Below are 25,581 nucleotides of genomic sequence, written 5' to 3' on the forward strand. Positions count from 1 at the left end.
CTGTATCTTGCTCAGACTGGGCAGTGTGAGCCAGTTTTGCGCTGCATTGTATCTGTGCAATCCCACTGAAGTCTGTTTAAAGAATGGATTACACAAATAACAGCAGAACTTGGCAAATACTTTAATGAAGCCTTAAGCTGCCTTCAGTTCTGATCATTCTTTGTAAAGCTGTTTTGTATTTTTTTGTCGGGGGGGGGTGTATTTTTTTTCTTTTCAATTATTTTCCAAGTGTCCCTTCAGTTCTGAGCCAGTTTTGTGCCATAAGAACTTGAAACAGGATGTTAAACTGTTTAGATGAATTCCAGAAATGGTGTTCTAGTTCTGGTATTAAAGCTCAGACTTAAAATCGGGTCTTGTTTTGAATTTATCTTGACAAGTGGGATCTCAAAATGAATTCATGGTATTTCCAAGAAATACCCTCATTGCAAATGTAAAATGTGCTGTGGCATGTGAAAATGAGAATAATTTTGCCATCGAGACTTTTAGTATCGTATCCAAGAAGCTGTTGTGCATGTTAATTTTTGTACGTGTACCTCAGAAATGTCATTTTGCTTCATTTTATTGAGTCGTTTTCATTCTGTTACACAGCACTTGAATTACATTTTTTCTTCATTATTCAGAAACCCAGACTCAGTGTTTCTCCTTGTTACTGCTATAGTCCAAGTTTCCCAGACCTCATCCCATAAGGAACTATGCTTAAACCTTCTGTAAGTTTGACATTCACTACTTATTTTACAGAGAGTTGCCTGTGCAAAGCTTTAAACGTATTGATTGAGGCATCTTTGCACAGTGTTCTCGGGCCTCATATTTGGGAGGCTTCCTCTTGTCAAAAGCTCAGCACTTGCCTTCATTAGGATTTTTAAATGTAAGATTACTCTTACTGCTGGATTAACTCCCCATTCCCACTGATGCTTATCAGGGGCTGCCGAGGGTACAGGTTTTGTCTGTATTTAAATAAAAATTGGCTTTTAAGAAGTTACTTAACATATGAATGTATTAGTTTTCTATATAACGAAGAAGAAAATTAATAGTGGAAAGCTGTGTCTTTGGGGACATGTTGAAGCTTGAATTCATTTGTTGTGTTACATCTGGGTCAGACTCAACTGTACATTTGCGGTGTATGGGGTTGTTTTTTGAAAGAGAGAATGGATTTTTTTCTCTTAAAAGCTGCTGCTCTGGAAACGTTCCTTGGGCTCAGCAATGCTATCATGAGATAGCAGTTCTGGTGGCTCTTTTCGTGGAGAAACAAGGAGAGTGCCTCTGTGCTCACTCAGTGGCAGCCACCCTCCTCTTGCAGCCTGCCTGCTAAGCTGGTAGCACTGTCAGTGTTGAGAGGAGTGCTGCATTCGTGTCAGTTCCGTTAAAGAGGCCCTAAGTAACACATTCATTATTGGTGTTTGGACTTTTTCTATTTTAAAAACACTTTAAAAGAGTAGTTATAGAATATTGAAATGTAAAATGTAGAAATAGTTCATTCAACACAAGAACATTCTGCCATTGGCACCTTTCTTTTTCATATCACGTTCTTTCTTACTTTTCATCATCTTGCTTGAGGCCAGAAGTTTGGGGTTTTCTGTTTAAGCAATAAGGGCTGGAAGAAACTTAAACTCATCCTCTGGGTAGATAATGAAATCCTGGAGTGAAATGGTTTAGTGCTACAGCATCCTAGTGGTGCTCTGAAGGTGGCTGGGGGGGGCAAGGCTGCTATACAGCACTGGGAGCAAGCAATGGTTTAAGTGAAGAGGAGCTGTAGCTGCCTTGTGGAGAACAAGGTTGTGCACACATGTAGTCACCCTGTTTGATCTGCAGTTGCTTGGAGGGAATACATCCTTCTGCTGTGCAAGTCTGCAAGTATCTCAATAAACATTCTTTATGTGATCATACTGCTACTGCCAGAAAAGCCTCACACACAGAAGCTGTATTCATCAATTGAAACGCCAGTGCAGCCACTTGCCCTTCATGAGTTTTGCAGTCTGTGTCTCTCAGTAGCTACATCCCAGAGCAGCGCTGTTGTACTTTGGATTTACCACCTCCTCAAGAAAGCCTCTGTCACCTGTCCAAAGGTCTGGTGTGTCTGTCTGGTGTGTAACCTACTCTTGCTTCTCAGAAGAAGAAGCTGTCATGGAAGCGTGGTGAGATGATACCACAGCTAATGCGTTCGGCCAGAGAGCCATGCCGATGTGAAAGCAGCTTTGGAGACAACCATAGCTATGGATTTGTATCTCTCAGCCTTCAGCATTCCTCAGCACACTGACTTGGCACTGATTGGTACCCAGCTCTAGCGAAAGGCTTTCCTATAGGGCTCCTTCTGGAATTAGGCTAATCTGCCACCCTTTTAACAGATTTCAAACTTTATACTGAAGAGGGGGTTCTGGGCTGGGATGAGTATTTCTCATTTCCTGGACATGGAGCCCGGCTTTCCATGAGAGCTGCCAATGAGACTGAACCCCAGGAAAATAAAGTGCAGTAAAGGAAAAGTAGTTACAATGGTTGTAGCTCAGGTTAGGAGATCTTCAGCTGGCTGTAAGGGACCCTTCAAACTTGGTGCAGCACAACTGCTCTACTCACTGAGTGGATGCTGCAAGCCAGGAGCCAAATGCATTCCCTTGTAAGTGTTTGAGCCTTGGTGCAGCTGGGGGGAATCTTTCACAGCCTTCACCACAGGGGTGGATGGCAACATGTAAGGTTTTACCAAAGCCCCTTTATAAACAAGCCCTTATCAGTGTCTTTGAAAGGCATAAGAGCTGCTGGCTTCAAACTCCTGAACTGATGCCGCTGTAGCAGTCCTGTTTCCATCGAGCACTGTGCAGCCCTTGTGGTACGTATTAGTTTTGTGTTCATTCCATTTCTAAAAGAGGAAATACAGGAACATGCAGCAAACCCAAAGGATGAGACTTCTGACTGCGGTTAATTGCGACAAGTTGGTGACAGTGAGACCAAGGAAAATTCCACTTGCAGACAGGCTCTTTTTCTCGCTTGCCGATGCTAAGGGGCTTTTCTGGTTTGAGCTCTGCCCCTTGTAATCTTGGCTGTTGTCACAGAAATTGCCTTTCATAAGGATCTTTTCTACAAGTTCCTAAATGCAGATGTGCTTTCTTGAGACGTAGCTCCTAACACATGGAGACTGGGCAGAGTCTCTCCCTCCTGCCGGGGTTATCTGTATTGCTCCAAGTGATGTGAATGACAGCAATGGATAAACACGTGAGACTCGACAGAACTGCAAAGGTAGGTCTGGTTTTCCGAGTACAGCGTATAAACAACTAAGACAAAAGGGGCCTAGAGGAGGGTTTGATGTTTGAATTCAGCGTGGCGCTGGTGATGTGGGAAATGCTTGGTGTTCTCTTGAGCTGCACAGAAAGCTTTTTACGATGCCAATGTACTCACTGTCTCCTGGCACTCTCTGTTGCTACAAAACTATTGACCGTAAGGAATGTCCTCCTAGGGAGGGCTCTGAATAAAGCAGGCTCCCCAGGCAGAAAATACCTGTGGATAAACTCATTTGTGAGATAGTAAATATGGACCTTCAAGCTTCCAATAGTTTTCCTCTATCCTGTAGTAACATTAGAGACGTGGTTATGCTGTCAGAGACTTCCAGAGACAGTCCAGGTGACTCGCTGTGTGATAGATCATTTCCCGGTGTTACATGCAAACCATTTTGAATACTGTATTAGTTTAGTTTGAAAGACTGGAACAAGCTTATGAGGGGCTTGGCTTTTATCTGTGTATTCCTGTTGCATCTGCTGTAATTGTATGTATATATACATAGATAAAATACCCTGCTGCAGCTATAAGGGTTAGAGAATGCTGAAGTCTTGATCCAAAGTCAGTGCCTTGATTGTGCTCCTGTCTGCAAGGTTAATGAGCAGGGCAATGGAATCATTAGTTTCATCCTGGGTTATGATCTCAGTGGTCATTGTAAATAAACTGCATTCTGGAAATTTGACAGGAAACACAGTGGGGGAAAAAAGCTCAGTACCAGCACAGTGAGTCCTTTTTTTGCACTCAAAAGTTGCCATTGAGGATGTAAAGCTAAGAGGACTCTTCTTCATGTGACGTCATCAGAAATGACGTTTTTAATGACATAGAATCGCATGATTTCTGCACAAAGAATGGAGTTTCTATTTCTAAGAATGATATTTTCACTTTTCTGAATTGGCTGAAGAAATGTAATGGTGACAGCAAGCTCATTTCCTGTCTTGCTGTGCGATCTTTAGACATGGCCACAGCACACCCAGTCAAATTCAGCTGAGTAACAACTGAAAAAGTCCGATTAATTTCCACTCTATAATTTATTAGCTGTTTCTAAGGTTCCTGCTCCCCTGGCAGTGCTGTTTATTGTAATAGTTGAACGTTACACTTAACACAGAAGCATCAGGGATGTGTTTTTTCTACTACCTGGACTTGAAGCACCACGTGCCAACCATCGGTAGCTTTGGTGGGACAGGTAACACGCTGCAGTTACCACCGTGCCCAAATTATCCCACCTTCACAAGGAAAACTGGTTCTGAAATGAACCCAGGGCACAGGCGGAGCTGGAGGAATGATGCAACTCCTTTCTTGTTGCACGTACACCTGCGACACAGTCTGCGCAGGAAACGCTGCGCCTCGTGGTGCAATCTAAAACAGTGTGCGTGTCGGCCTGCGCTTGGGGAACAGTTCTTGTGCTGTTTGACAACATTTTCTGTTGCCAGAGAAAAACAGGGGAGGGCTTTTAAACACGCATTAAGTTGATAGGAGGTTTTCTCCCCTTCCAGACTGCCCAGTTCACATGTTCCCATCCTGCCGGCAGACGAGTGCGATGTGGTTATGTGGGTGATGCGTGCACCCACAGCCCCACGTGCAGGCCATCACCCCCCAGGCTCCATCTCCAGCACCTGGAGGCAGATAACGTGATTCAAAATAGGATTTGCCAAAGCTGATGCACTGAACAAGGAGCTCCTTAGCCAAGAGGAAATACTGGAGAGTCTCCTGAGACAGGAAATCTGGGGCCGTTCTCAGGGATGCAGAGGAGTGGAAGTGGAGTCAGTGCCCAGCTTTCCTGGGGAAATCTTACAGGTAAAACTTCAGTTGTGCCATGGACGGAACAGTCCTGACCCAGGGAATTTTAACCTCATGTAATTTACGCCAGTTAATACAAACTTCTGATCACTGGTGTGGGTGATTGAGGAAGAACCATGGACAATTAAGTAAAGTTAAGACAATTAAGTGTTAACTTAAGTTAACACCTTTTGGGGGGGGATACTCTCTGTCCCCCCCAGCTTACAGAATCCCAGACTGGTCTGGGTTGGAAGGGACCTTGCAGCTCATTCAGTTCCAACCCCCCGCCACGGGCTGGGACCCCTTCCACTGGAGCAGCTTGCTCCAAGCCCCTGTGTCCAACCCGGCCTCGAGCACTGCCAGGGATGGGGCAGCCACAGCTTCTCTGGGCACCCTGTGCCAGCGCCTCAGCACCCTCACAGGGAAGAAGGGAACATTTAATTGTATTTGAAAGTAGCTTTGTGTCCACAGCTTTGTTACTTGTACTTCTGGATCGTTTCAAGCGCTGGTGACATCGGAAAAATTCCAGGTTAGTCAGTGAATGGCTGCTCCTTATCTTCTTTATGGAGCGTTCACACCAGTAACAGTGCTGGTTGTGATACGAAAGAAAGAAAAGTAAAGCCCCAAAAGCACTGAAATGAGCTGCTTTGTGCCAGGAATCCTTTCTCATGTGGACAAGGGCATCAGCTGCTGGTCTGCCCCATGTAGATTTTGTTGAGAAAGCATTTTCAATGCAGCATTTCCTATTCAAGATGCTTGGCTTTTCTAGTTGCGTGATTGTGGGTTTGAGAGCCAGTGCCCAATTTCGTCTTGCGCTACCATGGAAAGAGGAAGGAAAAGACTTGCCAGAGCAAAGGCAGCATGTGCAAAGGCAAAGCCAGTAAAAGAAGTGTGCAAACCCCAAGATACTCACAAGGGCAGAGTGGTAAAATCCGTGCATTTGCGTGCGACCCAGGCAGAGCTGTTGCTGAGCAAATAGCAACTATGGGTAATTTTAAATAACTGTTATTTAATAATATTACAGATTCAGGTTAATAACAACCAAAGGAACAAACCCCTTCAGCTGCAGTCACTGTTTAGCTTTCAGGTTTTCTGCCCTTGAAGAAAGAGGTCATTTTGCAGGGATTTCTGTGACAACAGAGAACTGCTCAGTTTTCCAGGGGCCCGAGCACCGCAATCTAGAAGCCAGACCCCTTTTAAGCCCAACAAACCAAGAGCAAAGAGCGATGCTGCAAGCAGCGCTTCGAACCCAGCCCCGCTGCCCGGCTCAGCCCCACCGCCCCCCGGCTCCCCGCTCGGATGCGGTTGTGAAGCACAAAGGCGCTCCCTGGGGCGGCCGCCGGAGGGGGGCACGGACCGGACGGACGCTGTGCGTGTGCCCGCACGGCCCCGCAGCAGCTGCCGGCGCTGGAGGCAGCTCCGCTGCGGGATCAGCTCCCTCCGCTCCCAGGCGCTGCGCTCCTCCGCGGCTGCCTTCGAGCGCAGCGGGGCTGGAGCGGGGCTTCCAGCCGGACCCTTCGCTGCCTCTGCCGCTCCGCTTGGGCTGGGAGGGGAAGGGCTGGGGGAGATCTCATCGTCCTCCTCCTCAGGTGATGGAGTAACGGGGAGGTAGGAGACGACAAAATGAAGGTCAATGTAAGTACTGATTTATTGTATTTCTGTTGCAGTTAGTGGCCGTACTTCATTTGGAGCGGAAACGTGGACAGTGTAAAACCTGTGTTTATCAGGATCCCTGTTCACAGCACACCGCTGATCCTATTTGCTCATTGCGCACAGAGCATGGGGTCTTAGTCTTTAAAATACAATTCAAATCAAGCTGAACAAAAATGCTTTATCAAGAACAACGGTGTGGTTAAGAAGGGCAAGGTTTTGTATCCTGCACATGAGGCAATAATGCACCTTGTTAAAGTGTTAACACGGATGGTCCTGGCTGGTCATTAGGATGTCTTTTGCTTTGCATATTTTCTGGGAAATAATGAGCTTAAATGAGTACCATTTGAGACATGAGTACCATTTGAACCATATGTTATTTTATATATATATATATATATATATAATATATATGGGTTTGGTTTAGTTTTTTTTTTTCACTGATTACTAGAAAACGGGCAATGGAAATGTGTCACCAACTTGAGCCACTCTTTGCAGAAGAAAACATCAATATGAGCTGTGCAAGCCTGGGGAGGTCTGTTCATTCTAGGATAACACTGCAGCGCTCTTTGCAAAGAGAATTGAAGCTCAAAAGAAGAGGTAGTGGTTGTGTTCACCTTTAGTGAATACTGCCCTGGGATGGAAGGAGAGGGGAAGAAGTGGAAGCATCAAAAACATGACTATAAACTGGTTTATAGAGTCATATGTTAATGGTTTTGCCCCAGCCTGCAGCCCCACACACAGAGGCTCCTGGCATTACCCTGCTTTGTGCTAAGGACCATTTCTTTGGCTGTGAACCGGGGTGGATCTTGCAGCGTGATGTGCAGCTGATCTCTGGCAGCTGTGACTCGGGCAGGGTCTGTGTGGTCCCCGTGTGCCTGCTCTAATGACAGGGGAAGGGGCCATGTCCAGCTGCTGCCCTGAGCCAGAATGCACACAGGGGACCAGGGCAGGAGAAAACCCTCCCGCATCCTAGCCCAGGGAAACATTAACATTCCAGATAAAGGCAGCTTGCTCCCAAGTGGTAGTCTGAAACAGGAATACCATTCTGGGGCAGATAACTGCGCTGGGAGAGCTGGAGGAAGCCGCAGCGTTTGGGAGTTGTGGTGTCGCCGCTGATTCATTATGAATCAGAGAACACCCACCCCTGGGCTGCTGCCCCTTCGCTACCGTCACTTCTGATGCGCCCAGGGAATCAGCGGGTCAGATGGGGTGTGGGATGCATCCTGTCCCGCCTGTGCACCCAGAGCAGGGATGTACAGCAGTGCCTGGAAAGGGAAAACCTGCGGCTTGCTCCTGGTATGCATCCTAGGAACTGTTTGCTTGTTCAAACAAGCAGAGGAAGGGGAGGAAGGACCCTGCTCTGATGAGTCTCTGAAGCGTCTATTGCTTAGGAGGCAGGCAGAGAAAACCTGTGCACATCAGAACTTTCTGGATCTTTAAATCCACATTCGGAAATAAATGTTGTAGCAAAACGCAATGAAGATACTAAAAGCAAAGTCATTTGGTGCATATGGGCAAAACTGTTTGGATTGTGGGAGGAACCAAAACCCATAAATACGTATTCTGGTTTCTAAATATCAGGAAATGGCAGTTTATTTTAACTTGAACTTAGGCATGAGACCACACATGCAAAAATGTGAATGGGGATGAAATCCTGATCGCACTGAAACAGGGAGAGGAGGCGTCTGCTGGTTCTAACGCAGCTGGAATGTGATTAACTGCATTTGTGGAGAAAACCAACAGACCTGGCTTGTAATTCCCACCTCTGCAGCACTGACTAACGTGGAGCTGCACAAGTTCTGTCTCTCAGTGGTTCTGCCTCATTTGTGAAACTGGTTCTTCTTTATTGCATCCGAAACTGATTTGACCATTCCGAAGTTCAAACCTGCTGATTAGCAGCTGGCTCCACGCTCAAAAAAACAATTAACCACTGAACAGGCGATAAAAGCAAGCCCTGACACCCATTCCTTGTTGAAGCTCATGCAAAAAGGTCTGGAAAAGGCGTGATCAGGTCACTTATATTCCAAAACACACAAACACAAAAGCACGGGCCAAGGACCTTCCGCAAGTCACAGATGTTGCGCATCAAGTGGGACGCGAGTAGAAGGAAGGCATCATGCATCACATGCATGTGGAGAAAGAGCTGAGCATTCAAGGTGGATTCTCCTTTCTTCAGCGGGATGTTGAAGATGTGAACCCTGTCTACAATTAAAGGAATCGGGCAATTCAATTGACTCAGCCTGGTGTGCTGTTTAAATGGGGCTTCTCTGGATAGCCTGTTCCCAGCTCACGGGGCAATGGAGAATGTTTATTTCTTCAGCTTTGGTGGTGGTGAAGGGATTAACTGGAAACAGTTCTGTAAACACATCAGAGGGTGTCACTGATGCATGAACATCACCGTTCAGCAAGCACAACCCCTTGCTTTTAGTTGTATCTTCTCCTCAAATACGTTAAATCCCATTTCCCTGCAGTAAAAGTGCTTGCAGATGTTTTTTTATGTGTGAAATGCAGATGAGAAATATTTGTCTTCACCCACAAAAACTCCCATGATTAAAACTGTCTCTTTTTTAAGATTGCTTTAATGGGGCTTTTTTAAGAAGCACATTTAAGACAGCAGACAAAAAAAAAAAGTTATTTTTCATTTTAAATGCTGAGGTACTACAGTACCTCTGTGTCACGTGAAATAGTGTGTAGTAGTGAACTGATGTTCCAAACACAAACTGAGTGGGAAGGGGAGGGGTAGAGACATCATTTTGGCAGACTTGCAGGCAGGATGCTCACATTATCACTTGATAACCATGAAGGGTTTTTATGCAACATTTGCATGTATTTTATAAGGACTAAAAGGACTTCTCTTTTCTGCTGTAGGCTGAGGATACAGATTGGAACAAGAGAGGGATCAGGAGAACTTAGTGGGGGGTTTTTTGCCTTAGTAAAAGCACAGGTATTTACTGTGTATATAAAGCACAGATGTCAGTCTGTGAGTACTGAATTCTGTATTGTAGAATTGTACAATTATCAGCCTTACTGAGTCCTAATTACAATTCTCCCTCTCTTCATTAATAAACATGAGTTAACAGCTTTCATTGTGAAGATTCCCAAGGGCTGTTAGGTTTTATAGTGGGAGTGCTGCTGGGTAAGGTTACACAAACAATAAAGATGTAAAAAGTCTGAACTGCAGGGAGAATTGCTATCTTAACATCTGATCTACACCCCAATGAAGGGAGACACCCTTCCAGCTACAGGAGAACTTTTCTGCATGCCTAAGTTAACTGAACCTGTGTTAGCAGAGGTCTTGCACTGTAAATCCATTCAGTATGGTCTAGAGAGAGGCATTGCTGCCCATGGCAGGGGTTGAAACTGGATGATCTTAAGGTCCTTTCCAACCAAAACCATTCTGTGATTCTACGTGACTAACTTGCATCACTCCAACATGGTCGTGGACTGTGTGGGGGAGAACAGTGTCTTGGTAAGAGGATGCAGACGCAGCCTCTGTTTTCTAGGTCCGTGCTCTGTCATTGTCTTGTTAGAATCTGCTCAGTGAGAGAAGAGTATCGGCACCATCCGCGGGTGCTTTCTCATGGGGCGAGAGACTGGCTTTTAAGATGTTCTTTGTCTTCGGAGATTTCTTTCAGGGCTGCTGACGGGAAGAAGCAGCAAATGTCAAAGAAGGGGAAACAATTTGATCTCATGTGTTGCTTTAGCACTGACCACATGTGGGTTATTGTAAAGACACATTAATGAGGTTGCATAAAATAACAAAGAGCTGTACATAGCTGGCCCTCGATGGCATTTTGTGGGTGATAGCGTTAGACAGCCCATTTCCGCTCCTCTGGCAATAAAGAGAAAGTGCAGATCCCATTGGCCCCACAGCAAAGCTTCCTCCCAGCTACACATCCTGTAAGGTCTCTGTGATCCTGGGAATGCAGTACTTGTTTATGGTTAATGGCAGGTCAGAGATGCTTCTGCTTACACGACAGAAGGGGGCTGCCACAGTGATTCCTTATATATGTCCTGGATAGCTGAAAGTGTAGATAGGGCCCAGTTTCTGATTAACAGCCCCACACCAAACCAGAACCTGTACTACACATAACCTCACCCCATGTTACTGGGTAGACCTCCGCTATCTGTGCTATCAGGTCAAGCACTCACCCCATAAACCTCCTGTACCTTTTGCCTATAAAATTACTCCCAGTGATTGTGATCACAGAATCAATTCGGGTGAGTTCTCTGAGATGTCTCCACAAATCAGACTTCTTTGGAAAACAAATGGGAACAGATTTGGCATCCAGGGGCTCCTCAGTAATTCAGTTTCTTCACACGATCAGATGGAGCCAGCAGGATGCTGAGCTGGCTGTGGGCAGCATGGGACAGGGCACAGGCAGAATGGTGGCTCCTTCCCCAGCCCCACCATGCTTTGGTTTACTCAGAATGGCTGTACGCTCCTCATAGGAGTCTTGCTAGGGGTTTAATGTCAGTGGAACATGGATGTATCAATCTAGCTTTCATAACTGGCCCAGCTCAGTGGCTCCGGCAGGTTTTTCTGGAGCCATAGGATTCAGTGCCATTTCAAACTTCATTGGAAAATCAACTACCAATAGCAAACTCTTTGCTGACAGAACTACAGCACTTGTCTGTACCAAAGCTTGCCAGTTCAAAACTTGCTTACATGTATATCCTATAAAATAGCTAACCACATCAGCGTCTATGATGCTAGTCGTTGCTGTGAGCTTGTTACAGTTGGTTTTACCAGTATTAGGCTGATCCTCAACATCTGCTTCAGCATCCTGGGCTAATACTTGTTGAATCCACAACTGGGACTCCTAAAAACTAATGGAGCTTATGTGAACAGTATTGCCTACATTCCCTTGGAGATAACACTGTGCAGTAGAAATGTTTTCACATCAGCCCTGGTGCAGTCAGGTCCTGAGAGGCTGTATGAGCAACCAGAATGCTTGGAAAGGAAATGAGAAATAAAGGGGACTTACTAGTCCTGTAAATAGAGGAGCAAAGGAGAAGAGGGAGCAAAATACAAAGGCAGGCCTGCTTGACCTGTTGCTTTTACACCTTGTGCAAATGTTCCTTCTTCTCTGTTGTTACGGAGATTGGAACTGAGCAGAAATGCCTTACTTCTGAGGTGTGGTGCTGATTGTATTGCTCTTTTCAATGTATTGCTGAAGCTTTCTGCCAGGCTGTGGGCACACAAGAGTCACAGAAGATGTTGGCAGGGGTTTTTTGCTTTGTCTTAGTGATTTGGCTGGTGTGGGGGATTTGTGCCTCCTCATATCGCACTGCGACAAGAGAATGTGTTCTGAAAGGGTTTTGCATGGGACTGCTAGTTACAAGTTACTGATATCCTCTGTGTTAAACGTTTCTGCCTTTTATAAGTCCCTTCAGAGGCTAGTTCCAAGGCAAAAGGATGAAGACCTTCATTAAAATACCTTCCGAAGTTTCTCTACCCTTTTCAAAATGAACTGAAAAGCATCACCAAGGGCTGCAAGCCTTGGGTCACTGTCACCTGGAACCGTATCTGCGCCACCGGCTGTCCTGTTGTGCCAGTGATGGGCTGGTTCAGCTGACAGAAAAGCATGAAGGACCAAATTATATTGCTGTGCACTTGTACAATAAGGAAACAGAGTGGATGGAAAAGATTTGCTCTCCAACTCTATCACTGTGTCCTCAACCATGTGTTCTGAACCTTGAAACTTAATGTGGCACTGCCTTCCATGGAAAAACCTTTGGAAAGGTTCAGAGGTCTGACATCCTCCCAGTTTGTCCATGTTCTGTCATCTGGAGGTTGCAGCCTGTCTCCATCACTTTGGTTCCAGCTCTATGGAAGGGCTATGAGATGATCCATGAGCCGATTTGTTCCACCTAAGTCAGTTTTTCCAAAGTGTCCTATGATTTTTAATTTTTACTTTTTTAGTCCCCTGCTTGGCTTGCCATTGAGAGGGTCTCAAGGGGTCCTGGGTATCTGTGCTGCCTACAGATGTGAGCCCACATGCCCTAATTTGAGCTCCACAGAACAGAGACCATGTTTCGAAAGCTGAACCATTCTGCTTTGAAGGTACCTTGCTGTGGGCTACTCGCCCTTGGATGCTGGCACAGCTTTATTGTGCTGTGCTTCACAAGAAGGGACCCCTCTGCTGAACAGGTTTGTGACTTTCATGGTGTGAGTTTGTAGTTTAACTCTTCATTTAGTGTGAGCGCCCTGAATATATCATCTGCCTTTGCCAAATGACAAGGTGGTCAGTTGAATTTTGACAACCTGTCTGTGGAAGAGCTTGGCTGTTGAACACAGCTTAGAACTCTCTGTTGCTTTCACTGACCTGGCAGTTCTCTTGCTTCACTTGTTCTGCAGCAAAGCAGTTCCAGCAGTGTCTAGGGGAAGAAATGAGAGAATAGTTGGAATAATTTATCGTGCTAGGACCTGCTGCAGTCATGTTTGAGTATTGCTGAATAGGAGGAATCCCCTCACTCCATGTGACTTAGGTTGCAGTCTCTGCAGAAATCCTCACTGATGTGTACAGGCCAAATTCCGACCCAGTGAAAATCAGCATATTTAAAACAAATTAGATTTGAGGTTAGCGTAGTTTCAATACATTGGCTGATTAAAGAATTAGAACCAACAATGTGTTTAGTATGCTATTTCCACAAGAATTTGCTGGGGAAATGTCACATTTAGATGCCATTAAAACCGTACCATGAACCTCTTATTTGTGTTGCTGCAGCTAGGAAGGACAGCCTCGTTGTCTCGTGCACTAATTCCTGGGTTCAGGCTTCCTGGCTCTGCCACTGATTTCCTGTATGTGCCTGGATAAGGCTCTTCACATTTCAGTTGCCTGGTTGCAAAGTGGGGAGAGTGTTCCTCTACCCATCCTCTTCGGGTCAGAAGAAGAGGGTCTTGTCTCTCAGTGTGAATGCACAGCATTCGACAACAAGGGATCTACAAGTGCTGCTGATGGATAATAGGAAAACTTGGCTGATTTCCTCTTTATTTCAATAACTGCAACAATGTGTGAAGCCCAAGCCCAGCCTGGACTGTGCTTTGTGGTGGGATTCCTGGAGGCCTGCCTTCAACACAGGTGGTTCAGAGCATTTGGCATGGTCCAAACAGAAAGTGGACTCCCACGTTCAAGGCAAGAAGGCTGTTTTAATAAGGCTAGGATGCAAGGTAAATGGGGCTGTTGTCCATCTCTGGCAGCTGCTGAGGTACAAGCCCATGTATCATAAAAAGGCCATTGTTCATGGTCACCCTGACCAAGAAATGCATGATGCGAACAACAGGCCATTTTCATCAGCTGAGCTGACAAATTGCTTTATTCCTGCTGCAACTTCAAGCCAGCTGTTGCTTTACAGCAAATGCTGTGGACAAAAATGCAAGGCATCATATTTCCTGTTTGGGTACTATCTCTTTGGACATTACTTGTATGTTCTGATAAGAAACTAATGCTTAAAAACAGCCAGTGTCCCACTGACTGGGAAGCAGTCAGTCTGGATTTAAAGCTGAAAGAAAATGGTATCTTGTACTGCAAAACACTATGTCTACAGCTTGCTTTACCCTTTGCACAAATGCCTTGGGTGAATCAAACTGCATGCTCCTACCCTTCTTATTCTTTTAACTTTCACCTTGTGCAGAGTAGTCAAATACCTCCGAAAATATGGTAAAAATAAAACATGGCGATCTACACACTCACAATTGCCAGAAATTTATGGGCTTCAGCTGAGAGAGGTAGGGCTCTAGAGAGGTGAAGAAGCTGGGAAAGATGGATACTTGCTATCTCACAGTTTCTGTGACCTTAGGATTTCTTGCTTATTCCTCCTTGGTTTCCTGCCTAAAAGAGCAGTCTAGGAAGATGCTGCAAGATATACTGGAGACAGAGGTATTCAGATACAGGTAATGTCTGTGTGATGGAGAGAAACACAGACACTGTCTCAGGTGTGCTTACCTGAAGAAATGCTCACAAACGCACTGACCAGCCATGAAGACTTAGCAGCCAGCAGAGCTGGTGCCACTGTGTGCATAACTAGGTTTCTCCCTCAGCTGATGTCTCACATAAGTCATTAGCCTGGGATGCTCTGAATCAGTATGATCCAACCCTGCAGTCTGGGGTGGATGTGGATGCAGACAGCTGAGTCTGGGTCTTCACAAGCATCACAGCTCTTCAGCAGCATTTCTGCCACTAGTGTTGCCGTTGAGCACTTATTAATCCCCTTAGCATTGATGTTGCTGAGAGATCTGCTTTTATAAGACTGAGAAAAGACAAAGTTTAAAGGAAAACAAGCAAGGTCAGGATGGTTTTGATGTTTGGTTGTGAAGGGATTTTTTGGGAGGGCAGGTAAAAGTAATCAGCCTTTTCCAGATGCAGTTGAAGTCCTTGGATGAGCTGGGTAGCAGGCAGCAAGGCATGAGGTTCAGTTTTTGGATGCTTGATGTGTTTTTTCTGCACCTTCTGACAAAAAATACACAGAATAGCAATGGGAAAACACCTGGTTTTCATATGGAGATGTGGTGAAGTAATGAGTCTAAGTAATGAACATTAGCAGTGCTCTTGCCTTTGGGGGGAAATGTAGTAAAAAAATATATTGTTATATTATTATTATTATATATTTCTTTACTGCATGGAGCCCAGAAGACACAGGCTGTAAATGTTAAACTCACTGAAACCAATGCACTGAGAAATGGTGGTTAATGCAAAAATGGGTGGACTTGAATTAAACTGAAAGAAATCTCTTCATCGGGGATTGTTGCAATAGGACAAGGGGTGATAGGTTCAAACTGAAACAAGGGGAAGTTCAGGTTGGAGATAAGGAAGAAGTTCTTTACTGTGAGGGTGGTGAGGCGCTGGCACAGGGTGCCCAGAGAAGTGCCCCATCCCTGGCAGTGCTCAAGGCCAGGCTGGACAGAGCCTTGGGTGACACGGTTTAGTGTGACCCATGGCAGGGGTTTGGAACTGGGTGATCTTAAGGTCCTTTCCAACTCTAACGATTCTATGATTCTATGAAATTAAGGAGGAGATAAACACCAAACCAGACACAAACCAACACTTCTGCTGGTGCAGTAGAGCAGTGCTGGTCTTTTTCTCTCTCTAGAACACCTTGGCGAAGGCGCTTTATGACAACAAGGCAGAGTGCTCGGATGAGCTGGCCTTCCGCAAAGGAGACATCCTGACGGTTCTGGACCAAAATGTCATCGGCAGCGAAGGCTGGTGGAGATGCTCCCTCCATGGCAGGCAGGGCCTGGCCCCCGCTAACCGCCTGCAGCTACTTGCTGCCTCTCAGGCTGCCCTGCTGCCTCCTTCCAACCGGAGCGGTGCCGCAGAGTCACCACCCGGCCAGCAAAACATCTACCAGGTTCCTTCCGTCCCCAAGCCCACCGTGATGTCATCTACCTATGAGAAGATGGAGGGGTGGGTTAAATCTCCAGCGAGGGTCTCCGCTCTACCTGCCCAAGCAATATACCAGGTACCAGCCATGGCTGCACAGCTGCTCAGTGAAAGGACACAAAGCTCAACAAGCCAGGTAAGAACACAAGCAGCTATAAGAGTAGTAAGTGTTATTATTAAAACTATCACTGGGAGCAGGAAAGTAATAACTGCTGTTGGCCTGAACATCTCAGTGGAATTCACAGCAGAGCCATTCAAATAAATGGTGTTTAGGAAATTCCCATCAATTCTGTTACAGTTTATAGCATTGTATGAGAAATGCTGCTCTGGGCAACATATAGTACTCTATATTCTGTAGTCCCTCACTTTTTTGACAGTTTAAAGAGGCTGTCAAATAGGGCAGGAAATAAAGAATATACCATTTGTTTGGAAGAATCTAGAAATGGTTTACAAACCTACCCCAAAGTTAAAATAACAAGACACAGAGCTTTTTCCTCTATTGGTCTACAGCGACCAGAGTCCTCTGGGCACATGTGGGGTCTTTGCACCCATCTGCACAGGAACATGATTTGTAACTAAAAAAGCCACCCTTTGCTGTGTGATTGATGCCTTTGGTCTAGTTTTATTATTTCCAGCACCTCAGTAAGTGCTGTGATCTGATCTCTCCACACTCCTAACCCTAAAGAAGCCATTTGCAAGCTCAGTGTGAGATGGATACAAATTGTCCATGTTGTGCAGCAAAACAGGCTGAAAAATGTCATTTATTGTTCTTGATCTGGATGAATGGCCCAACAGAAGATGTCCTTGGCTATTCCTGTGTCTCTGTCATTTCATGAGTTTATATACCTAAGCCTTGTTTCCTCTAACAGAGAAAGACAAAACAACATCTTAGGGTGCTTTTAAGAAATTCAGATATGCCTGAGCTGCCTCTTGCACAACGCCCCAGCTGTTACTACACCAACTGTACCGTGGTGGCCACAGATGCACAAGGAGGCTCAGGGGTGAACAGGCTCTGTGAGGGCAGAGGGAACCTCCACGGTCTGGGCAGTCCCATGTAGATCCTATGGGACAACTGGCAAAGTTCCTGGCATACTCAGCTGCCTTCTGAGCAGCTGGGTAAAGCCACTGTAAATCTTTGAGGGAGCTGATTGAAAGCAATAAAACACAACAAAATCCCCCAAAGCCTGTGTGCTTTCACCCTATTGAAAAAGCCTTGTCAGTTCTGCCTAACATCAAGGCACCTTCTTGCTTCACTGTGACTGAAAGTACTTTAAAAAATAGCAAGAAAAGGTACTTGGTTTAGTTTCCTTTCTGCTGTATACTGAACAAGATCTATCCATCTGAAAACAGACCTCAGCTAAAGATGCCTTTCCTTTTACCCTTTCAACTCAGGAAAGTCTCTTCTTTTATGCCTGTGTTTGCAAGCAAGTTGGCTTATGTCACAGATTACTAGGGGAATTGTGCTCACTCCTTGCTCCCTTTCTTCATGACGTAGGCAGTTGCAAAGCTGGAGCCTTGCTCCTCTGAATTCAGTGGCTACACCACTCACATGGTGGGGAACACAACTTCCAATATTAAATACTTTACCGTGATGTCTCTTTTGCAGTAGGGTTTCTGTGGGTCAGTAACATGTAGGAGTACATTTATGAACTACTTGTGGAAAGCTAGGCTAAACCCATGCTGAACGAACAAAATTCAGTGGTTTGGAAGCTGATTTTTAACAATGTCCTCTCCAAACATTCATTTGGCACCTTAACTTACTGCCTCACCAGTCATGGCCCTTCAAATTACATTTTGAGCAAACAGGAGAATTTGTGTGTAATTGATCTCATGTAATTCCCATATCAGACTTCTCTATGGAGCTGGTCAGGACATCTAGATTACTCCTTCCAAATGAGTCAGTCTTTCATAAATACAGAATAATGTGTCTCAGCCTGTACCTTTTTGTTGCTCTTACTTCCACTAAATATGACTTGACTTGATGGCTCTGTGGGCCTGGAGAAGTAGAAATTCCCCCACTTACTCCTTTTGGTGGTTCTGCTTTTGGGTAGTGTAAAGATTAAAGTGATAAACTGGTTTTTCCCTAAATCTTTTCCTTCCCCTGGTTAGTAAGGCAGATCACCTTTGGTTTGTATGTGCCAACTCTAATCTGAAATAAAGCAGAAATGCTGGCAAAGGAGAATTCTGGGGGGGAAAAACACCACGCAGGATTGTAAGGTTAGTTCCTATCACCATCAGTGAAAAGCTGGAAGGTTTTTAATCCCTTAAGAGTGAGTACTCTGACAGTGGCCTATTCAACTAACGTGAGTTTTCAAAGATGTCCTGAGCTTAGTGCTCACTGCAGCTCTCTCACTGTTGGTTTTTCTCCCCCTCTAAGCATCTGTTTACTCTCCCGAGAGCGTGCCGGGCTTCAGTCCCAAGTATCAGGAGTGAGGTGTATGATGTTCCATCCACACAGCGCCGGGAGTCCTTGCTCACGCAGGTGAGTCCAACCATGGTCCCCCCCTGCAGCTCTGACCCTGCAGGACTTCAGAATAGAATTAAAGGTAAATTCTGGTGGTTCCCTGTTCACTTTTTGTAGAATTTGGCAGAAAATAATCTATTTTTAGGGAAGCTCAAGATGTAAAGCAGTTCTCTTTGGAGTTTGGCAGACATTTAGGGAAATGTAGCTTATCTGGTACATTTCTAAGAAACACTTCTTGTTTTACCATTACTGAGTTCCAGGGCACAGATAAATTCTCAGTATCAGAGTGTCAGCCTCTCTGCCTTGGTTTATCCATCAGGAAATATGCTTTGTCTCTGCATCATTTGGTCAGGAAGATTTCAAGATGTTTACAGAAGAGTCACCATGCATGTGAAAAAGAAACTAAATGTCACACACACCACTTGCCTCCTGGGCAAGAAAATGCAAGGGATTAGATACACTCAGGATAAGGGCAACATGCTGGCTGCATCTACTGCTGAAGCATCCTGTTACACGATCTTGCTCTTGCTAACATGCTGCCCTGGGGAGAGCAAATGTCACCGTACTGCCTCTACATCTCACTGCAGCCCGTGTAGGTCACCAAGATGGGACAGATGCCAGGACCCATCCCGTCATCTACCACACGAAGGTGCATGTGGGACTGGAGCATGTCCACAGAGCCTCCACACACGTTATGCTCCTGACACTGCAGGGTTGAACCCACTCTAATTCATTTATTGTTAAGTTATCCAACAACTCCTTTGTGTTATCCACTTTGTATAGGTGGGGTGATCCCTGCTCAGACCCAAAGTTAGGCAATTAGGTGGTGGCTGCCTTGTGCCATGCAGTACATGACCTGAAAGCCTTTGAATCTGTCCAACTCTTCAGTGGGGTCTCAACAGGGTTGAAGTCAACCTGGTTTTATTCCCTTTGACCAGAGTGGTTCTACTCCACCCACCGCACGAAAGGGCGCTGTGCTGGTCGGATCCACGGAGTGTTTCCAGGAGGAGCAGAAGCAGCTTTACAACATCCCGTCCAGCCCAGAAAAGGCAGGAGGCGTTACCCAGAAAGACTCACAAGTGGGCAAAGTAAGTAAGGCTTGCTGGACATGAGAGAATCATCTCTCATTACTGTGATGTTGCACACGTGTGCTGAACCTCCCCCAAGGTGATGGGAGGGGTAAGACCAGCACATCTTCAGTGTAGTGCTTTGTCCTTCCTATTAAAGAGACAAATGCTGCTTGGCTCCTGGATAGTCACGGTACCTACCAGGACTAAAGCTACAGCTGTGATTGTGTTTGATTTTTAGATTGCAGGCAACATCATCTCTTGCCTTGACTTCTTTTTATGACAGTGCGAAAAGCAAATTCAGTACCCCCCGTTCTTGAATGTCTGTAATATTCAAGCAAATAGAAATGAATGGTCCCTATTCCATGCAGCACCCTCCTGAGACTTTTTTGGGGAGTGAAACACACCTGGTTTTGGGGGGTGGGTCAGGCTTCCCACTGTTTGATAAGTACCATCCTTGAAAAAAGGACCGATCTGAAATTTCACAACAAAGAAAATGCCTCAGTGGAAAACTCTTTATGAGTTGAGTGCCAATTACTTCAGGTTTCCTGAATGGTTTTAAGATCCAAGAGAATTTTTACAGGCTCCTTAGCACACATGCCCAGGGCTAAGATACGGGATGTTGCAGCAGACTATGACAACACAGGAAATCTGAGGCTTCCTGGTTTTGTGGATTTAAAGAGAAATGCTGCAGGTTCATGGCTGCCTCATGATTAGAGAAACCAGCCTTGCACAGAGCCTGTTCAGCTGTGACAGTAGGACTGGTGCTACCCAGAACTGGGGTCCTGGCATATGAGCAATTGTTCACTAAAGCTGGCATTCCTGATACCTTTGTCCTGTTAGCAACTGTACCCATCAGCTGTAACAGCCTGGGAGCAGATTTCCTTCCAGAGATGTGGTTTATTGCTGCTTCCAAAATCAAATTATCTTCGAATTCTTTGTTTGTGGGCAATTTGGAAAAATCTGGCTTTGGTCTGAAACACCCGTGCCTGGGCTCCCCTTCTCACACACATCTTCTGCAAATGGGGAAGCCTGACCTGGCCAATTCTTTGTAAAATACTTATTACAGACCACTTCCTTCAGATATTTATTGATGCTGCACAGTCCTATAGCTCCTTGCACTCCCTAGTGCTTGTGATTCATGTGCGTAAGGCACCCAGGTACAGTCTCTCCTGAAGTGCCTGTTAGTCTGGATTTTCTCACACAAGAAGTGGTCCTGCATCCACATTTTCCAGCTTCGACTTCAGCTGTACACAGACATTTTTCTAGGCATGGGGCAAGTTCTATTTCCATCTTAGCAAACCTGTATCACTTATTGCAGTTACTTGAGAGTTGCATTCCTTTACGGGCTCTAGAAATTCAGTTTTGTTTCTTGTTTCAAACCACAGTTTATACATCCTGTGTGCTCTGTTGCAGTTATATGATGTTCCTCCCAAAAGAGAAAGTGATGTTGCAGAAAATGGATCTCAGAAAAAGTGCTGGGGCCATTACAATACTTTGCCAAATCCTCGAAAGTCAGAATGGATTTATGATATTCCAGTATCACCTGAAAAAACAGGATTAAAAACCCCTTCTGGCCATTCCCTGGAGATCCAAGTGCTGTATGACATACCACCAGCCAGGTACAAGGCGTTAACAACAAATACAGAAGCCAAAGCTGCAAATCCACAGTTATATGATATTCCACCAATGCAACGGAAATTAACATTTCCAGATATCCATCTTTACGATGTTCCACCCTCACGGGATGTGCTCCTTTTGCCACAAAACGGTAGCTGTGATGTCCCCCCACTTCTCCTGGCTCCAAAGGCTGAGAATCAGATCTCTGAAGAGAGTGTTTACGATATTCCAAAAGGTTTGCCCACTATTGTGGAGTCCAAGAAAGAGCTGGAAAAAAGCAGTGATAGTTCTGGAGAGCAAGCACACAGTGCTTCTCCACAGCTTTCAAGAGATGCTAAATTAGAACAAGACAGATTATCTGTTTCTAGTGTGGACAGCAGAACCAGCACCCTCTCTACATCCTCAAACTCTTCTGCTGAGTCTTTTTCTATCTCATCATCAGAAGAGCCTGCCAAAGAAATTAAACTGGACCTTGATGTAGCCATAGAGACCCTGACTAGATTGCAGCACAGTGTATCCAGCTCTGTTGCAAGTTTAATGATCTTTGTGAGTAGTAAATGGAGGTTACAAGAACATCTAGAGAAAAGCATTGAGGAAATCCATAGAGCAGTCGATCACATAAAAGTATCGCTGGGAGAATTCTTGGCCTTTGCTCAACTTGTAAAGGTAAACACCTCTTACCTCACTGATAACAATCTTCAGACCAGAATTAAAAAACAGCTAGAAATTCTCACAAACTCCTTCAAAATTTTAACAGAAACAAGAGAAGCTCTAAACAACTGCAGCTGGTCACTAGAGGCTTTGGTCCTCAGGAAACCTCAAAACAGCCCAGATGATCTTGATCGCTTTGTTATGGTAGCCCGCACGATTCCAGATGATATCAAGAGGTTTGTATCCATCATCATTGCCAATGGAAAGCTCCTCTTCAGAAAGAGTGAGAAGGAACAAGAAATGAAACAATCAAAAGTGATCCCAGAATACAAAATGGCAAAACAAATCACAGTGCCGAGAAGAACAGAAATGGGTTCACTTCAGACAAATACTCCTGATAAATCCAATCAAAGTCAGGCCTCTTCTGAGAAGTCAAAAGAAAACGCCACTGAGGACTCAGATTATGTTCAGTTACAGGTTAGTATAACTGGATTTTACTAGCTAGCTACATTCTTCAGGGTTTGCAAACACTAAGCTATTAGCACTCTTACATCTTTGCGTTGATGCCAAATCCAGTTTGCATTACTTCTATTTTCCAGACTTCGAATAAATTCAGGATTTTGTTAGAGGGCTGGATGGCACATGTAGAATGATCATTTGAAGTGGCATTTGAGAATTTAGGCAGCCAGCCAGCACTGAGAAAACATTTTTAGCTTCTAGGTGGGGATTGGCAATTTGCTGCTTCTAACTAGTAGTTCTCTTCTTGCCAGTACATTTTGTTTGACTCTGACATGGCACTCCAGGTGATGTTCACTTTCTAACCTGAGGTATATTGGAAAGCATGGTTTTGCTTTAACAAATTAAACTCTAACTGTGAATTATCAGATTTGTTAGAAGCATTTTGGATGCTTGTTAGAATCATTCCCCTTGCAATTACTGAAATGTCTACAAGAATGTAACTCTTGGTTTCACAAAGTAATGCTGGCCTCTCCTTGTAATTTCAAAAACGTTATGTTTTGCTGATGTTGCTTTCAGTCTTAGCTCTTGCTGGATCAGACATGAAATTTTTAGTAGGAAAACCCCTATAGTTGCTTCTAATAAACATACTATTTTTGTTGCAACATGAAGGCTGCATAGCAAGTAGTTATTTTACCCGAAAGAAGAGGAAAAACACATTCATATTTAAATATTTAATGCAAACCATTTCAAATTTGCTTTCATTTTGATTTGTAACAGGCACAGAAAATCATTTCAGGTAAAGAAGTAGTAAAGAAGAGCACAGATTCAAAACCAAAGGTATTTCTGATTTTGAAAACTATTACTTATGAGGATTCCTGGGCCCCAATTGCTAAAATTCAAAGTAATTTGCATTTGGACACACATATCTATACAGAGAGATTGATTTGGTTTCTCCTAGTTAATTTTTCCAGAACTAGTTCTTAGAATTACTGCCGAAAACCTGTGGAAAGCATTTATTTTCCTCAAATGGAATGAACCACTACAGTTTAAAGTTATACTATTTATTTGCTTGCCTTTGTGTATCATATGGGGTGGGGCTGTGAAAGTAGTTCAAATACCTTGTATACCGCTGGCGTAAGGACTGACTCTACTGTTGTTGTACAGTTTTAATAATTCATAATCCTCATGAAGTCAGGACCATTAAAGATCAAGTCTGAGTGTTTTGTACTACCTGAAAGCCTGAAGTCCAGACCGTATAAAGGACTGATGTTTCACTACAGCACTTTGTGTGCTATCCATTATTAAAACTGTGTTCAGTGACAATCAGGAGAAAATACCACTTTGAAATTGAGTACATTATGGAAAGAGAAATGATAGTAAAAGACTCCTGGGACGGGGCAATTTGGAGACTATTAACTAACAAAACTCCCTGTAAGTGAAGGATATCAGATAGAGTAAAAAAACTATCAGTGTGCCACCAAGCTGAGTCTATTTATTTTTTATTTAACCTTTTTCCAGGTTTTGCCATCTGCAAAGAAGACTGTGATTCAAAGCAAGCAGGACTCTGCAAAAAAAATAGCTCTCCCCGAGCACTGCAGGCTGTGTTTCGGTGCACTTCACAAGGCAATTGGTGTATTTACTATGAGTCTGAACAACAACCAGCCACCTGAAGTCTTCATATCCCACAGCAAATTGATCATTATGGTGGGACAAAAGTTAGTGGATTTTCTCTGCCAAGAGACTCAAGACAGGGATGCTCGGAACGACGTCCTCCACGGCAGCAGCCGGTTCTGCAGCCTCTTGAAGAATCTGGCTCTCGCTACTAAAAATGCTGCAATACAATATCCAAATGCAGATGCCATCAGGGAACTTCAGGAACAAACTGAGGAGCTGTCTAAATACACACAGCAGTTTAGAGCAATGATGGAGTGAAAGACACTGCTGTTTTCACAGATTCTTCACTGTTGCTGCTCCTCTGGCATGTGGCAGCCAAGGGAGGCAAAAGCAGCTCAGTGAGACTAACTTTAAGTCACCTCTAAGAACTCCTGCTGGGCAGTTTCCTGGGTGCTGGTGCACTTTTAGTAGGTGGAGATCCACACAGCAGCAGATGTAGAAAATGATTTGTAGAATTAAATCTGTACTTTCTTCTCCATTGCTCAGATCCTGCCTGATAATGTCCTCATCTTAGTGGCTGGGCAGGAATGTTTGTTATGTATTAGAGCAAAATTATTATCTGGCTGATTTCTTTTTTTTTTTAATTTCTGTACAGGTCAGATAAATATTTTCCCTTTGTTTTTACTTTCTTATTCAGGTATGTCAAGTTTCTTTTTAGACTTTGCTGCACAATGTTCTGTAATTTATAATATCCCATCATCGTTCCCTGAGGACTTTACTCACAATTTCTAATTACAATAATATTTTTCTTTTTCAAACAGCAGAGATAATTATTATTTTTTTTTTTTATATACGAATGTGATGCATATATTATAAAACAAAATCTGACAGGTACTGCACATATCCTAGACGTTAATGGGAAATGCTCCAGCTGGTAGCTGAGCACAGTAAACTTGGAGGAGTCCTGGCTCCTGGTAAATCTACAGGGAGCTACATATCAGCATAGAACCATAGAACACCAGGTTGGAAGGGACCTCAAGGATGACCTGGTCCAACCTTCCTAGGCAAAGCATGACCTAGACTAGCTGTCACAACACCTTGTCCAGCTGAGTACTAAGTGTCTAGGTTGGGGAATTCACCACTTCTCGGGGAGATTCTGATTGTTTTCATTGAGAGATATTTCCCTCCTGTAATCTCCTCAGGAGGGACTTGTGCCCATCACCTCTCGCCTTTTCGATGTGACTCCTTGTAAAAAGGGAGCCTCTCCATCTTCTTTGTTCTACCCTTTAAATACCGGCACAGTGGTCCTGCCGCAGCCTGGAGCTGTTCACAGCATCGCTCCAGCTGAAACAACAATTTCAGTCACTGAACAAGCAGATGCTTTGGAGCAAAGCCTTGCAAACGGGACAGAGCCTGTATTATGTTGGCCTGTGAAACTTGCCAGACTTTATCCCCACATGGACTGGATCTGAACTACAACAGTGGCCGGTCACCACACAGGCAGATTGTACTCCTGCGTTGTGATCTTCCCAATTGGTTTATTTTAAAGGTTTTATCTGAAATGTCAAAGTCGGGCCTTTATTGGCAGTGTTGTACCTGTGTCTTTGTCCTGGACCATTACCTTTGTGAG

General features: G+C 44.5%; 1 protein-coding gene across 2 annotated transcripts; it reads left to right on the forward strand.

The window, feature by feature from the left end:
* Positions 1-2,944: 2,944 nt before the first annotated feature.
* CASS4 (Cas scaffold protein family member 4) lies at positions 2,945-24,769 on the forward strand. 2 transcript variants are annotated; one of them, XM_065691619.1, is made up of 7 exons: positions 2,945-3,225; positions 15,784-16,212; positions 18,454-18,558; positions 19,479-19,628; positions 21,024-22,355; positions 23,115-23,174; positions 23,856-24,769. In XM_065691619.1, exons 1-7 carry the CDS (start codon positions 3,181-3,183, stop codon positions 24,267-24,269), a joined length of 2,535 nt encoding a protein of 844 aa, XP_065547691.1. In that variant the 5' UTR covers positions 2,945-3,180; the 3' UTR covers positions 24,270-24,769. The 2 variants fall into 2 exon arrangements, with proteins under 2 accessions (XP_065547691.1, XP_065547692.1); XM_065691620.1 differs by lacking the exon at positions 2,945-3,225 and adding an exon at positions 6,423-6,672.
* Positions 24,770-25,581: the final 812 nt, after the last annotated feature.

Source organism: Lathamus discolor, chromosome 11 (genome assembly GCF_037157495.1).
Source record: "Lathamus discolor isolate bLatDis1 chromosome 11, bLatDis1.hap1, whole genome shotgun sequence".
NCBI lineage: Eukaryota > Metazoa > Chordata > Aves > Psittaciformes > Psittacidae > Lathamus > Lathamus discolor.

Coding starts and splice junctions, on each gene's coding strand:
- CASS4 (XM_065691619.1), top strand. CDS start 3,181: ATGACAGCAATGGATAAACACGTGAGACTCGACAGAACTGCAAAG. Junction 3,226..15,783: donor GACTCGACAGAACTGCAAAG/GTAGGTCTGGTT, acceptor TTCTCTCTCTAG/AACACCTTGGCGAAGGCGCT. Junction 16,213..18,453: donor CACAAAGCTCAACAAGCCAG/GTAAGAACACAA, acceptor TCCCCCTCTAAG/CATCTGTTTACTCTCCCGAG.